This window comes from Cyanistes caeruleus, chromosome 9, assembly GCF_971803275.1.
Source record: "Cyanistes caeruleus chromosome 9, bCyaCae1.hap1.1, whole genome shotgun sequence".
NCBI classification, from domain to species: Eukaryota; Metazoa; Chordata; class Aves; order Passeriformes; family Paridae; genus Cyanistes; species Cyanistes caeruleus.
This window is the reverse complement of record NC_141709.1, coordinates 25,004,854-25,017,926: the sequence shown is the minus strand read 5'-3', so window position 1 is coordinate 25,017,926 and position 13,073 is coordinate 25,004,854. Positions and strand designations below refer to the sequence as shown.

The following is a 13,073-nucleotide window of genomic DNA, read 5'->3' as shown; positions in this document are numbered from 1 at the left end:
CCTAAGCTGGTCATCATTAGATTGGCAGATGTGACAGACAATTGATGAGAAAAATGACAGAAAGATGGCTCTGCTGTGAGGCAGCCTCCCAACTACAGCACCACCAGCGTGGGAAATTGGGATGGCCCTCCCTGCTCCCACTGCACATTATTCCTTGCAGTCACGGACTTGGCGCACTTGCTATTCCCTGAGCTTTGCACTTCTGAACAATCAGGTCCCATCTGACAGTTCCCGCTGCCAGCGCTTCTGCTGTTGATGGAACACATCTGGGGACCATGGGCACCTGCACCTGATCTAAACCAGTCACACATGAAGTCCTGTTGAGCTAGAGCTGAATAAAGTGTAAAAGACCCCCAAAACACCTTGAGCATCACTCTCAGGCTGGAAGTCTGAGGAAGGACAGACCACTGGTGGTCAGGATGGCACACCTAACGCTGGTGCTGATGCCTGTGGACACATTCTTCCACTTAACTGGGACAACTACTGTGTTTGTTTTCAGTCTTCCAGGGCAGGGATCATCCCACTGCATTGCCTGTGCAATGCATCATGCAGCCTTATGCAGTGGTCTTCACCGAGTGGACTTGGCATGCTGGATTATGGGGGGAGCAAGTGCCAACTGCAACTCAAAGGAAAGGCTTAAAACACTGATGAAATGGAAACTTGAGTGCACTGGAATTCAGCAGAGCCTGTTTACTTAACATGCCTCTTTGCTTATGCTCAGTATCTCAGCTTTGGATCTACAGAATCAGAAATAGCAAGCTCTACTCTGCATGTCTCAGTAAAAACTTGCTGCAGTGGTGAAAACATGAGAGAAAAATCTGAACATCTGCCCTTTCTGCCACTGTGGTGACACAGCAGCACTCCCAAGGGGCTCACTAATCTGGATGCAAATGCCACAAAATATCCTGTTTCAACTGAGTCTCTACTCAGTTCCATGCAGCTCCCTTTTCATTGGAGGCACCTGTTGCATACAGTTGCCCTCTTGGCACCATCTTTGTAGCTGGAGGGGGTCCCAAAGGAAGTGGCAGGAGGTGCTGAGGAATTAATTCACAGCATGTTGTCGGAGGGACAGCAGCTGCCAGCTGCCTGTTCAAGCTTTCCTGTGTGCCCTGACAAGCACAAGTGTGCATGGGGACTTTAAGCATTCCAGATGTGACTTGTGCCCACATCTGTGTCCATGCTCTCCTTCCTTACTTTCAAGCTTACTCGTAAGAGGCAGCGAGGTATGAACCAAAGGCTGCAGGTGCTCACTATAAGTACCAGCCCTCTGTGCTCAGCCCACAGGGATGGCAGAACAAGCCTGAGCCCGATGAAACCAAGTGCATCTTTGCTGCTCTCTTCCATAGCAAAGCAAGGCCAGGTACGCAGTTCCCTCACACTACAGGGAAAGGGAAGATGGCTGGATTTATCTTGACAGAATTTGAGATCTCTGTCCTGGAGATCTGTTTGCTGCACCACATGCTGATGGCTCATGGTGGTTTTAGCACGAGTTAAAAATCACCAGAGTACTTACTCATTTCTTGCTGTGAGATATGGATTAGGAAAAGGGCAAAACAGGCTTAAACTCCCAGCAGCCTTTCTCAGAGCCATCACTTCCATGGGTGTTTTCCACTTTTTTCCTAAATGCCAAACTACCAATGGCTTTAGGGAGATTCACTCTCCCACCTAAACCTGAGAGCTGCACATGAATAGTCAGGGACAAGTTTTCAACCACGTCACAAAGCAGAACCCAACCACATGTAGCTTGACCTATTTTCTGCAAAAGCTACATAATCACAGATTGATTTAGGGCAGTGGCGGATACTGCTTCACCTGCACGTGGGAAGCAGGGCTCATCCTTGAACTCTGAAGCCTGGGTACACTGAAGGGAATAACAGCATCCTGGAAACCTTCAGCAGCCTGGCCCGAATGCAGTGCAGGCAGCACGTGGCACGCTGGGCCCAGGGCTCTGGGTCTCCCTAATACTTTGGACACTTGGGGAAGCATTTTTCTTTTATATTATATGAAACTGCCCTCCTGTGCACACATAAGCATGTGTGGTAAATTCAGAACTAAGTCCTGATTTTTTACTTTTTAGATTGAAGTTGCTCAGAACCTTGTTCCTTACATCTGACTTTTCGGTGTAGGTGTACAACATTTATCTGCACCACTGATTAAGCTCTCCTCTCTTGTGGAAAGGCACATAAGCTTGTACACACACATGCTGGCACAGGCACAATGAAAAAGCATTTGCTCCCCCACTGCTCACCTGCCAGCTGGGGTTACTAAACTTTTCCCTTGAAATAAAAATGCTGTGGAATAATAAGTCCCACCTGTCGGCCATTTCTTTTTCTTTTTTTCCAGGTCCTTCTGCTCCTTTCATCATAGCTACATGGAAAAGCCTTGATGTGTTATAGCTGTGTGTGCTGGAGTAAAGGCCACCTCAGCTTTTCCATTATAAACCCCAGTTTTGGTGGGTTTATAAAACTCTTCTGCAAGAAGTTTGCTCCAGGGCTGTTACAAAGCAAAGAAATGGGGCTGGAACCAGGATGGAGTTTATTTTTTCTCCTCCTTTCTTAATTAAAATTTGGCAAGTGATTGATCCACAATACAGGCTAATCACTTGGGGTAGTAGTTTGAAAAATGCATTAACGAGAGCTGAGATGTTGAAAAGTCGTTAGGGCTTACATGGTGCCAGGAAGGATTGGAGTAGTTTGTCTTAAAGTTGCCTCTTAAAAAAAATGGTATGATGTCTGCTATAAATTGGCTAAAGCAGGGAAACTCACAAGGAAGGATTTAGGCACTTCCTGCTGTCCTGTGGGTCTAAAAATGGGCAATTTCCAAGAAGAATATGTTACCAGGCACAGAGAATAAAGAGACACACAAATAGAGCAGGCAAAGAAAGTAAAAACGAAGCAGACAGATGACAGGAGGGACCCAAACCAAGAGGTGGCTTCTTGCCAGGAAAGGAACTGAATGCCAAGATCCAATTCTCAACCAAGGCTAGCCTCCTCTCCTACCTGTGCCTCCACACAAAGTGTGGAGCTTCTTCTCTGCAGAAGCTAATTCCCAGAGAAACAGTTGTCCTCTACTGCCATTGTGGGGTACCCTCCAGTTGTCAGGTAATGGGGTTAAACCACCAGAACTTCTTTCATGAAGCCTCCTTAAAGGGTAGAGCTCACCCCCACAGGCTGCTGGAGGCCAGAACTGAAGAATGCTAATTAATAACCAGAGAACCTCATGGCAGATGAGAACATCACGAAGGCACAAGCACAGCATTCATGCAGCTGCTGACTCAGGAGGTCCCTATATGTTGCTGAAGCACTGAGGAATCACCCAGAAGGACTGCTCTGTATCTGTGCTGTTTTGTACAAAATCACTCCAGCCCACATGGCATATATGGTACTAGAGCCTAGAAAGAGTGGCAAGAATGTACTAATTACTAAAGATATAAATGTGTCAACTGCAGAGCTCACATATATATCGATGGATCCCCTGGAAGCATTTTGTAATGAAGAAGGCTTTTTAGAAGTGATTTTTTCCTGCTCTTATAGCTGTCATTTTCAAATAAACCCAAGACAGGCAGGCACAAGCCTGGAGTTAGCAAATACACGTGGGAAATGCTGGATCTGGCTTGTACAGGTGATGGGGGAAACCCAGTAAACTGCATTTGCTCAAATAAACCTCTCCTCTTTTAGCCTTTGCACACACTGACAGCTCCTTCACTGACAAACAACAGCCTGACTTAGCTTCCAGCTCCATTTACTTAATAAAGAAGGATACCAGGGATTGGGAAATCACAGAACTACAGCTCTGAGAGATGCCAAGAACTCACCAACCCATTCCGTGGGCAAGATCACCTCAACCTGAATTACTGCTGACAGACACACATCAACTCTGTTCTCACAAACCTCCAAGGATGGAGGTTCCAAACCTCCCCAGCAAATCACTAAAGCAGACGGCCAATCTCTTCTCTTAGAGAACTCTCCTCAGGAGAAGGAAAATACAAATCTCACCCACTATTAGCTGTAGGGTCCCTCTCAGTTAATGGGGAAGGATGGAGACAGGGCAGACTTACAGAGGCAGATTCATCCCCTACTACCCCATGACTCAGGCTGCAGCCAAACAACCAGCTTGAGATGGACACCCACCATGAGGCTGTCAGCACTCACCTGCTGCTGCACAGGCTAAGTCTTGCTCCTGCAACAGCATTTCCTCTCCTATCTTTGAAGAACCCAGCACATGTTTTCAGGTTTTCCAAAAGGGATCACAGGCAAATCACTCCATGATCTTGGTTCTCTTAAGGCATCTCCAGGGTCCCTTTCTGTGAACCCAGACTTTGCTTCAGAGATGGAATCTCCTCTGGTCAATGTTTCAAACACAGAACTTGAAGCCTGTTGACATGCTAAGCTCCAGTATAATTATACCTAAGCTAGAAAGTCCAGCAATCATTTGTAGAGTTAGTGATTAAAATTCTCTTCCTTGTCCTTACCAACAGAAGAGTTATAATTTGGAATTGAACCTAAAATACCAGAAATCCAAGAATTTTATTTTCATGAAGTCTAAGCATTTTAAGATCCAATTCTCATCAGTGCCCTAAAAGATATCAAATCATATGCTCAGATCATTATACTATTGTATCTTAGAAAATGTTTAAACCATAGGTCCATAGACAGTTGAGCATCAAATTTCACCCTGTCTTAAATACCCTGCAGAGGTTTAGAAGTGCTCGCAGGCACTCTGAGCCTTCAGTTCCAGGGCTGTGTTCAGTACATGATCCCTACTCTCTCAGACAACTCACGCTCTAAGTTAATATTAGACCTTGGCTGGGCATGTGAACCACAGGCACACAGGAGAAAGGGGACTTTTCACCAGCATGGATGGCAGATCTCCAGATTGTTCAAAAGGGGCCGGAAGCCTGACACAACCCGCCTGCTCCAACTCCTATTAACTCCAACAAATTGTTTATTGCACAACAGAAGAAAAATGCTGCCCCTCTCCCCCAGCCAAGTCTTTCCATGTGTGCTGCACGCGCAGGCTCCCTCCTCTCAACCCCACTGGGGAGCCAGCTTTATACCCAGGGAAAGGTAACAGCAGCGATTATTACACACACTATCCCACAGCTCCTCGCTTGTTAAAAAAAACAAGAGTCTCTTTTGTGCCCGAAATAAAAGGAGATACCTTAATTAGAACAATGCAGGTTGGTAAGCATTAAACACTGAGCCCAGCTGCTGTATGCCATTAAATTCATAAAAAGGGAGGGGGGAAGGAGGGCAGTCTTAACGAGATTACACACATTGACTTTGATCAAGACACAAAAGCACCAAGGCGTTCCAGGGTTTTTATTGCTGTCTTCAGGCTACATTTTAATGGTTACATTAGAAACATGCGAACACAGGCTGGGAGATTTTTTTGAGATGGGAGAGGGAGTGCAAGCATGCCTTGTGAAAAGGCCTGGTTTAATAAATTGGGGGCTGCAGGGAGAGGCTAGGACTGGGGAACACATGAGTAGTCACTTATTAATTGCTTCCCCTATGCAAGTGCCAAGTCCTAACATGATGTCTTGCTGGACTATTCCCATCTCGCCTGCCTGGTCAGCAGAAGAGCCACGTGCAGATCACACACAGCCAGCACCATCACCACCTTTTTCACGGAATTCTAGGGGGAGATGGCTTCCCTTCTGCAAGGGAAATGTTAATCCCTCAGCACCTGGAGTGACTTTCCCCATTCTCATGAGCAGCTGTGACTGCTGAACATGACAAAAGTTGAACTATGTTGCTGCTGAACCTAAGAACAGCCTGAAATTGGTGCCACAAGTCTAGAAGATGACTTGAGGCTGGTGGGAAGAGGAGACGACAAAGACTTCAAAGTAAAGAAAATGAAGAGGAAATTAGTGTTTTATCCTGTGCTTGTAGCACCACTGAAAGGCAAGATTACTCTTCAGTTAGCAAAGGTGGCAGAGCACATATTCATCCAGACACCTCACAGCTACATACCCACATGTGTGTCTTTTATAAGATACTGCTAAAATGTTTACAAAAGCTTGTATAATGTAAATAGTGATGGGGTGTAGCTGAAGAGCTGTAAAATACAGCCCAAGGGATAGCCAAGTTATTGAGTTGCTATTAGTACTCAAGCCCACAGGCACTTCACCATCCTGGTAACTTTTCTTGGACTAGACTTTTAAAAGGCAGGATTTAAAGGAGCATGATCAGCTTAATCGTAATTCCAAGCACACAATGTGTTTTATAAAGCAGAGTAATGCCTTACAGGAACAAGTTTTTAGGAGTGGCATTCCCTTATATTTTTTGTAACCCAACACTGTATCATCTTGCTAACAGGAGAACTAGAAAGCACAATTGACTATTTTCCACTCTTCAGCCTGAACAAAATGAGAGCCTGAAAATCAGCTGCAGAGGGGACATTAAAGACTGATTGTAAAGCCCACAGTTTTAACACAGGAAAAGAAAACAATTTATTTAATAACACCTTAAATTTTAACCTGATGTCCTTTAATAAATGCATAAATTACTGCTCTACTGGGTCACCTATTCAATGTTCAAGGTAGTTCCCAATCTTCTAAACAGAATGGCATATGCTTGAAAACCACACAGTGCTATTCCAAATAACCTAAAAAATATAGATTCACATTATAAAAGCTCCCTTCCATATCCTCTCTCCTGAAGATGATTCTCTTTGTTTCAGGGGAATATTATGTTTCTCAGAAGCTACCCATTCCATGAAATCTCAGTGGGTTTGGCCTCCATTCTCACAGCTTTACCTCTCTGCATGGATGCCCCACAGGAAATTAATGAAAGGCAAGATGGTCCCTGGCACAGATCTCTTCCCACAGCAGTGGAGGAAAAAGCAAGGGGCAGGACAGAACTTGGGTCGCAACGATTCAAACAAAACTCTCTCATGTCAAAGCTAGAGTGGGGTGTTAAACAGCCAGGCTAGGGAAATCTGCAAGCACAGCACTCAGATTGTTTAAAATAAAGCAAAAAGCACCCTTCCCTGTGGCAGTCTAGAATAAAGTATCTGCGAAGAGAGGAAAAAGGCTGTAAGTCAACAAGAAAGCAGTCAAGAGCCTCACCAGAGTCCGCAGCCAGCATTCTTCACAGTGCACATGCCAGCACTGAATAGAAGTCAGGGGCATTGTGTAGGAGTCCTGAGGAAAAGAAGCAAACAGATTATTTCCATAGCATGGAAATCTAGTGATTCTCCACTCCCAACCCCATCACAATGCCTTCCTTTGTGGGTAACACTGTCTTGTATTTTGTTTAAGAAGTTAAGTTAAAATAATCAACTTGTGTAGTATGTAAGTTGTATGTTTGTAATGCCTGCATGAAGTGTCAGAAAATCTCCTTCAATCCCTTTTCTTGGCTTCCCAGAACTCCTGTTGGAAGTTCCAACATAATCCACTCAAGTGATGACCTGGCTCAGCACAGTTATCGCAAAAGCATCTGAAGTTGCTCTGGCCACCTGCCATTATTCTCATCAGAAAGGTAACCAGATCATATGAAAACCAGTGAGAGGGTAAGATCAACCCATATCACAACTCAGCTCTGCAGGAACAGCGTAACTACATCCCAAGAATGCTGCTGCTATTTCAGCAGACATGCCTTCTCAAATATCTTCTACCATTGCTAACAAACCTCTGGAAAACAGCAGCAAGCTGTTGTCCCTTCTGTGGGACGAGTGACGAGGACTGCACTCACACACCTCCAAACTGTGAGCTGGCTGGGAGAGAGAAGCCTGTGCATGAAGCTGAAGTTGCAGCGGGAGCTCTCCACCAAGCAGAATGTTCTGCCCTCAGCAGAACACAAACCCAATAGGAGACGTAGAGCCCTGCAGGCTTAGACCATCAGAGGGAGCTGCTGTCCTTTCTGAGGAAGGCCACAGCATCACCAGTGAGCACGCAGGACTCTGGCAACTTTTAAATACTCAGGAACATCCCTGTTGCCAAATCAGAGTTGAGTCTCTGATCACAGATTCTGCTCTCTCCTTTGTACCTCAATTTGCATGTGCAGGAAAAGGATACTGGTATCTGGGAGTTTTCTACAGGAAGGCAGAGCCTTCAGAAGTTGTGCAAGTATCTTGCCCCTGATACAGAGGGACAGCTACAAATACCAGTGAGACAATGTAATTCATACAGAAATTTGAGTAGCTAAGACCTTAATTTGGAAGGCTAATTGGTGATGAGTTCCCCCAGTCTGCCTGAAAAAGAAAAGCTTCTCCCTTCCTCAGCAGAGATACCAAGACATTTCTGATTCATTACCACGAGTGGAGTGCTACTCACCATGCAAATGAGACATTTATAGCGGTCCCCACGGGAAAGCTGCCTTTCTAACTCACGGACACGAGCCTTTAACGCTTCAAATGTTGTCACTGCAGAGTCTTCTGTAATTCTGCAAAAGATGATGAAGAGTGAACATCACTGAGCACAAAAAACTGTTAAGAGTTTTTGGGAAAAAGGATCCCACAACAGGTACTGCACAGGAAACTGCATCAAATCCCAAACTAATACATCCAGCTTGGGTTAAAAAAGAATTCCCAAAAAGCCTAGTGTGAATTCTTTAAAGTGCCTTTCTAAACACTTCCAAACACATCACAAAAGAACACAACCAGTGCTGGGGTTGCCAGCTTCATACAGAGCAAGACAGACATTTAAAGAATAGATACTTTTGTTGCATATTTTTTTTGTTTGTTTTCTGCCTTTTTTTCTTGCCTCCCTTAAGAGATTCCTTAGGACCACATGCTTGAGACAAAGTTCTGTATGTTGTTTTAAATCTGCTGAGATAACTTTTTGTGGGCAATAGGAGCTGTTCTTTCCCTTAGGGAATGGAGGCCTTTGCTGGTCATCAGCATCGTGAAATGCAAAATCAGCTCATTACACAGGATCAACACAACGGCTTATATAAATGAAAGCCACAGCTTTTTGATTCTAACACTGAAAGAAGGGAGAAACCAAAAGAAATGGACATGGTGCCAACAGGGTGGCTATAAAGGCAGCTTTACAGTCTCAGCTTTCCTACTTCCTAGGGTCATTTTTTGATGGGCAGCATTATCTCTTTTGTCACAGAGGCACTGTGCTGAGGCCAGGCAAGTGTATTTTCACGGTTCTGCAAGGCTGGTGAAAAGAGCAAGTTGCCAATCTAAAAGCAAGGGCAGACAGCAATGCTTAGCAAATGAAATGCAGGGAGCAATACAGACAAGGATGCATCATTCCAGTATGCTGCAAAATCCGATTTCTACTCAGTGCAGCCATAGGGAGGGGCCCTCAAGTATTCCCCAGAAAAGATTTAGAGCATTGACATAAAAGCTCTCACTTTCTTGAATAAAAACAAAACCAACAATTTTCACATGTGTCAGTGAATTTCTGGCATCTCCAGGCAGACTCCAGCTCAGAAGAATCTGAAAAGCATCTCGACACCAGAAGCTGCATCATCAATCACAAGATAACCCAAGTGGCATCTATGTCTTCTACCTTTTTAGAGGATGATTCATCAACAGGTGTCTACAGCACAGGTCTAGTGGAATTACTACAACCAGTAAAGTGAGCTGCAATCTCAGCACTCTAGCTGCAGGCAGGTACTCACTCCTTTGTTCATTAGTCACTTGTCGCTAGCATGCAGGGAGGGACCTGGGGTATCTCCCACAAGCTGGTTCTGATGGCTTTTCCCAAGGCTTTGGTAACAGAACTAGTCAAATAGATTTTGGGTGATTTTCCCAATTATGACACTTCAGAAGAAAGTGACGCTGCTGAAATGTATATGGTTAACTACCACTGTTACAAAGCTCCTTCAACTTCACTCCTGCCTTTGTACTGATGAGACACGCTCTGCACGAGCTAGCTGAGATCTTCATCAGAAGGAGATTCATTGCAAGTGACAGCTGCCAGAAAATGGTAACAGTTTTAGAACTGCAAAAAAGGTACAGAAATACAAATGTCCTATGATAGCCTAGTGGGTGAGGACTGTCTGGGGACAGGGACACTGTGGATTCAAGTCTTGGAATCCATAAATATTCTTTGGAGCACGATGAAAGAGTTTCAGTAGGAGACAGTCCTCCCTGCTGTGATAACACCCACTTGCTCCTGCTCATTGGTATGAATTATTACCATATCCCAGCTTGAGTTCTCACCCTCAAGGAAGAGTTGCTAGTGTTTTCAAAGAAAGTCTAGAAAGGTGTTAGTTTTGTCCAAGGAAGAAACAGATTTATTTATTTATAGCTTGAAGATTATTGTTGGCTGAGAAAATTGTTTCTTTTCCAGTCTGGCCCACTGTTGAACTGATGCTGGCTGAAGACTGCAGTTGAATTTGACTTCACGGAATCCATTTCTCCTTCCTGCATGCACAAAGGCACTGGAGGTGTAAAGGCAGCGAGTGCGACTCCTACCAAAAGCAGGTGGTAAACAGAACCTCAACCCTTGCTAAATTCTCCTTTTACCATCTGTGGACCTACATGTCCTCCTCAGATGGGTGGGCAACTCAGAAAGGAAAGGGAAAAGTTGATTCTTTGAGCAGATACAAACAAATGCCCACTCATCCCCAGTCCCAGCCCAGTAATAGTCAAAACTTGAAAAGGAAAAATTTGCCACTGCAACAACTTGAAAAGATAGAAAATGGTTTGTTTATAGAAATCTAAACATCTGACCCCCATTGGCCAGTTTCGGAAAGTCTCTGAGATAATCGCACCTGTCCAGTAATAAACGAATGAATCAGAAAAGGAGGCTGAATAGAGGCATAAGCAATAATGCTCAGAGGCTGCCTGATACAATGGCCAATCAATAGGAGGGCTGTAGATCAGGGTGCTAGTTAGCTGGAAAATTACCACACCGCTGCGTGCGTCACGCTGTAGGGATCCTGGACAATCAATGTGGGAGGTATTGATTTAGTTATTATCACTTCATACGCTCCAGACATTGTTAAATATACATTTATTAACAAGACTGGGGTGCATTGGTAAGAGAGGGAGCTTCAGCCACTGTGATATCTCCCAGCACTAATCAAAGCTCAGCTATGACAGAATTTAAACTCCACATGTTGTCCCTGCTAAACAAGCTCACAGGACAAATCCTGACGCACAGCACAGATGAAGACACAGCTCCTACTTCACATGAGAGCTAAGAGTTTTGGCCGTAAGTGAATATTTTGCACTTGAGATTTCAGGAAAACCTCTCAGAGCAGTAGCAACAAGGGATGTGGCAGCCAAGGGTCAACCCAAAGTGAGTGATAATTGCATGGTTGCGTCGGAAAAGCTGGAGGAAATGAGGTCAAGGGAAATAGGGAGAACATTAGTAAATAAAGGAAACTGAAACTACCTCCAGGGATGGAATAAAGACGAGAGTCACTTCCCATGTGTCTGGCTCCTGTGGTGGCCAGCGCATCTGGGACACATGCCATTCCATTTAGTGTCATTTTACCGTCAACCTGCTGCTTGTATCCTAAAGATAAGCATCACTTAGGAACAACTCTTCCTGCAACAGCAATCTTGGGAACTCCCTCAGGATTCCCTCTCGTGTGCACCTTTTGTGCGCTTGCCTGGACGCAGCTGGGAGCAGCCTTGGGCAGAATTTTTACAGGGTAACGCCAGGGTGGAGCGAGGGTCAGAAAGCCAAGTGCCATGGACAGGGGAAGGCTGTGTACAAGTTACCCTGCCAAGTGAGGCAGAGGGAATTACAGAGAAGGAATTGGCTCTCTGCTTTGCCTTGACCTCATGTTGGATGCAGGAGGACTCTTAACAATTTTGCGCCTCAGCGCCCTGATTTGACGTGTTTGGATAACGTCATTTATCAGCCTCCAGAGCGACCTGCTGAGCACAACTGCTGCCAAGAGCTATACCTTGAGCCCCAGTGCTCATGCTTCTCCAGCAGGTGTGAGAACTGGCTGACGACATATTAAGAGGGCACCTCCATCCTGGAGTAGAGACTTGCTGTGACACCAGCACACGCAGGGGAGCCTGAGTGAGAATGTTTGTACAAGAGCAAAAACAGGAAGGGAAGACTCCTTGTGGAAGAAGCTCGGTCCTGTACTTCTCCCTGGACTTTGTGGTCAAGTCTTCCATGCCTTGGCAGTCACAGCTGAGGATGCTGCATATCAAGAAGCAAGTCTGTGAGACTGGGCAGACAGCATGTGATAATTTTCAGTCTTTGTGGCCAATGCATATTTTTCTACCGTTCATAGCATTTTCCCCTGAGCACTGAAAGTAAGAACACTTTCTCTGAGAAAATCCTTGCCTTTTTCAGGTAAAAGGCCAGAGAAGTGCACAGAAATACTATGGAAGAGGAAAAAGGACCTATCTGTAGCTTAGAGCAGCAATTGCCCCCTGGGAAATCTCCCCTGGGAAATGACCACCCCCCTCTTCGCTAAAAAACTTTAACCCAAACACTGGTTATTTGTTAAACATTAGCATGCATGTGATCTTTGTTTCTCCAAATTAAATTGAGCAATTCCTACCCGCTGTCCCAGTGGGCAATCACAAGCAATTCCGTTAATTAAATTATCTCTGATTCTGCAGCTCTGGAATCTCTCAATTGACTAAGTCTGTGCTTTATCATCAACAAAATACTGGACCAAAAAGGAAACAAAAAAATGCTGATGTCAGTGTGATTGGCTTCAGTTAACCCTTCCCAGCTGGGTATTAAGGGCTGCTCAAGAAACTGTTGTACTGGAACAAGCCCAAGAGTGAGAGCCTTTTACCACAGATACCAGTAGCAGCTGTTCACTTGTGTTTCCTTTCCACTGTACAGAAAAACACAAACACCACACTGTCCCTGCATCCAGCATCCTGACTATTTGAGAGCCACAGAAAGATGCAAACTGTTAGCTACAGAAGAAGCACGAAAACACCTCAAAGAAGACCCTGCAAATACCCCATCCTCATCTTATCCGGATCTCATTTAATGTATCCTGCTGTTGAACAGTCTCCATAAAACATTCCCCTTTGGTTTATTTCAACTGGATATAAATTTTCCTTTCTTCATAAATGGCTACACTGTACACAGCATTCCATAAATTTTTACAATTCCACTGTTTGTATGTATCTTGTAAAAAACGCTTAGCACTGATTAAATGCACCACCAATAAAATTTC

At 44.7% G+C, this 13,073-nt stretch overlaps 1 protein-coding gene across 13 annotated transcripts in view; it reads right to left on the bottom strand.

Annotated features, from left to right (window-relative positions):
- The window catches only part of RNF220 (ring finger protein 220), a 221,322-nt gene that overhangs the window by 3,699 nt on the left and 204,550 nt on the right, over positions 1–13,073 (bottom strand). For 12 of the 13 annotated variants that reach the window (XM_086841306.1, XM_086841300.1, XM_086841304.1 and 9 more), the window contains 2 exons: positions 8,279–8,387; positions 7,073–7,147 (listed from right to left, as the gene is read on the bottom strand). In XM_086841306.1, the coding sequence (XP_086697432.1) occupies positions 7,073–7,147; positions 8,279–8,387 (184 nt within the window). Of the gene's footprint in view, positions 1–5,533; positions 5,660–7,072; positions 7,148–8,278; positions 8,388–13,073 lie in introns of those variants that run through there. The other variant, XM_086841297.1, reaches the window with a different exon arrangement.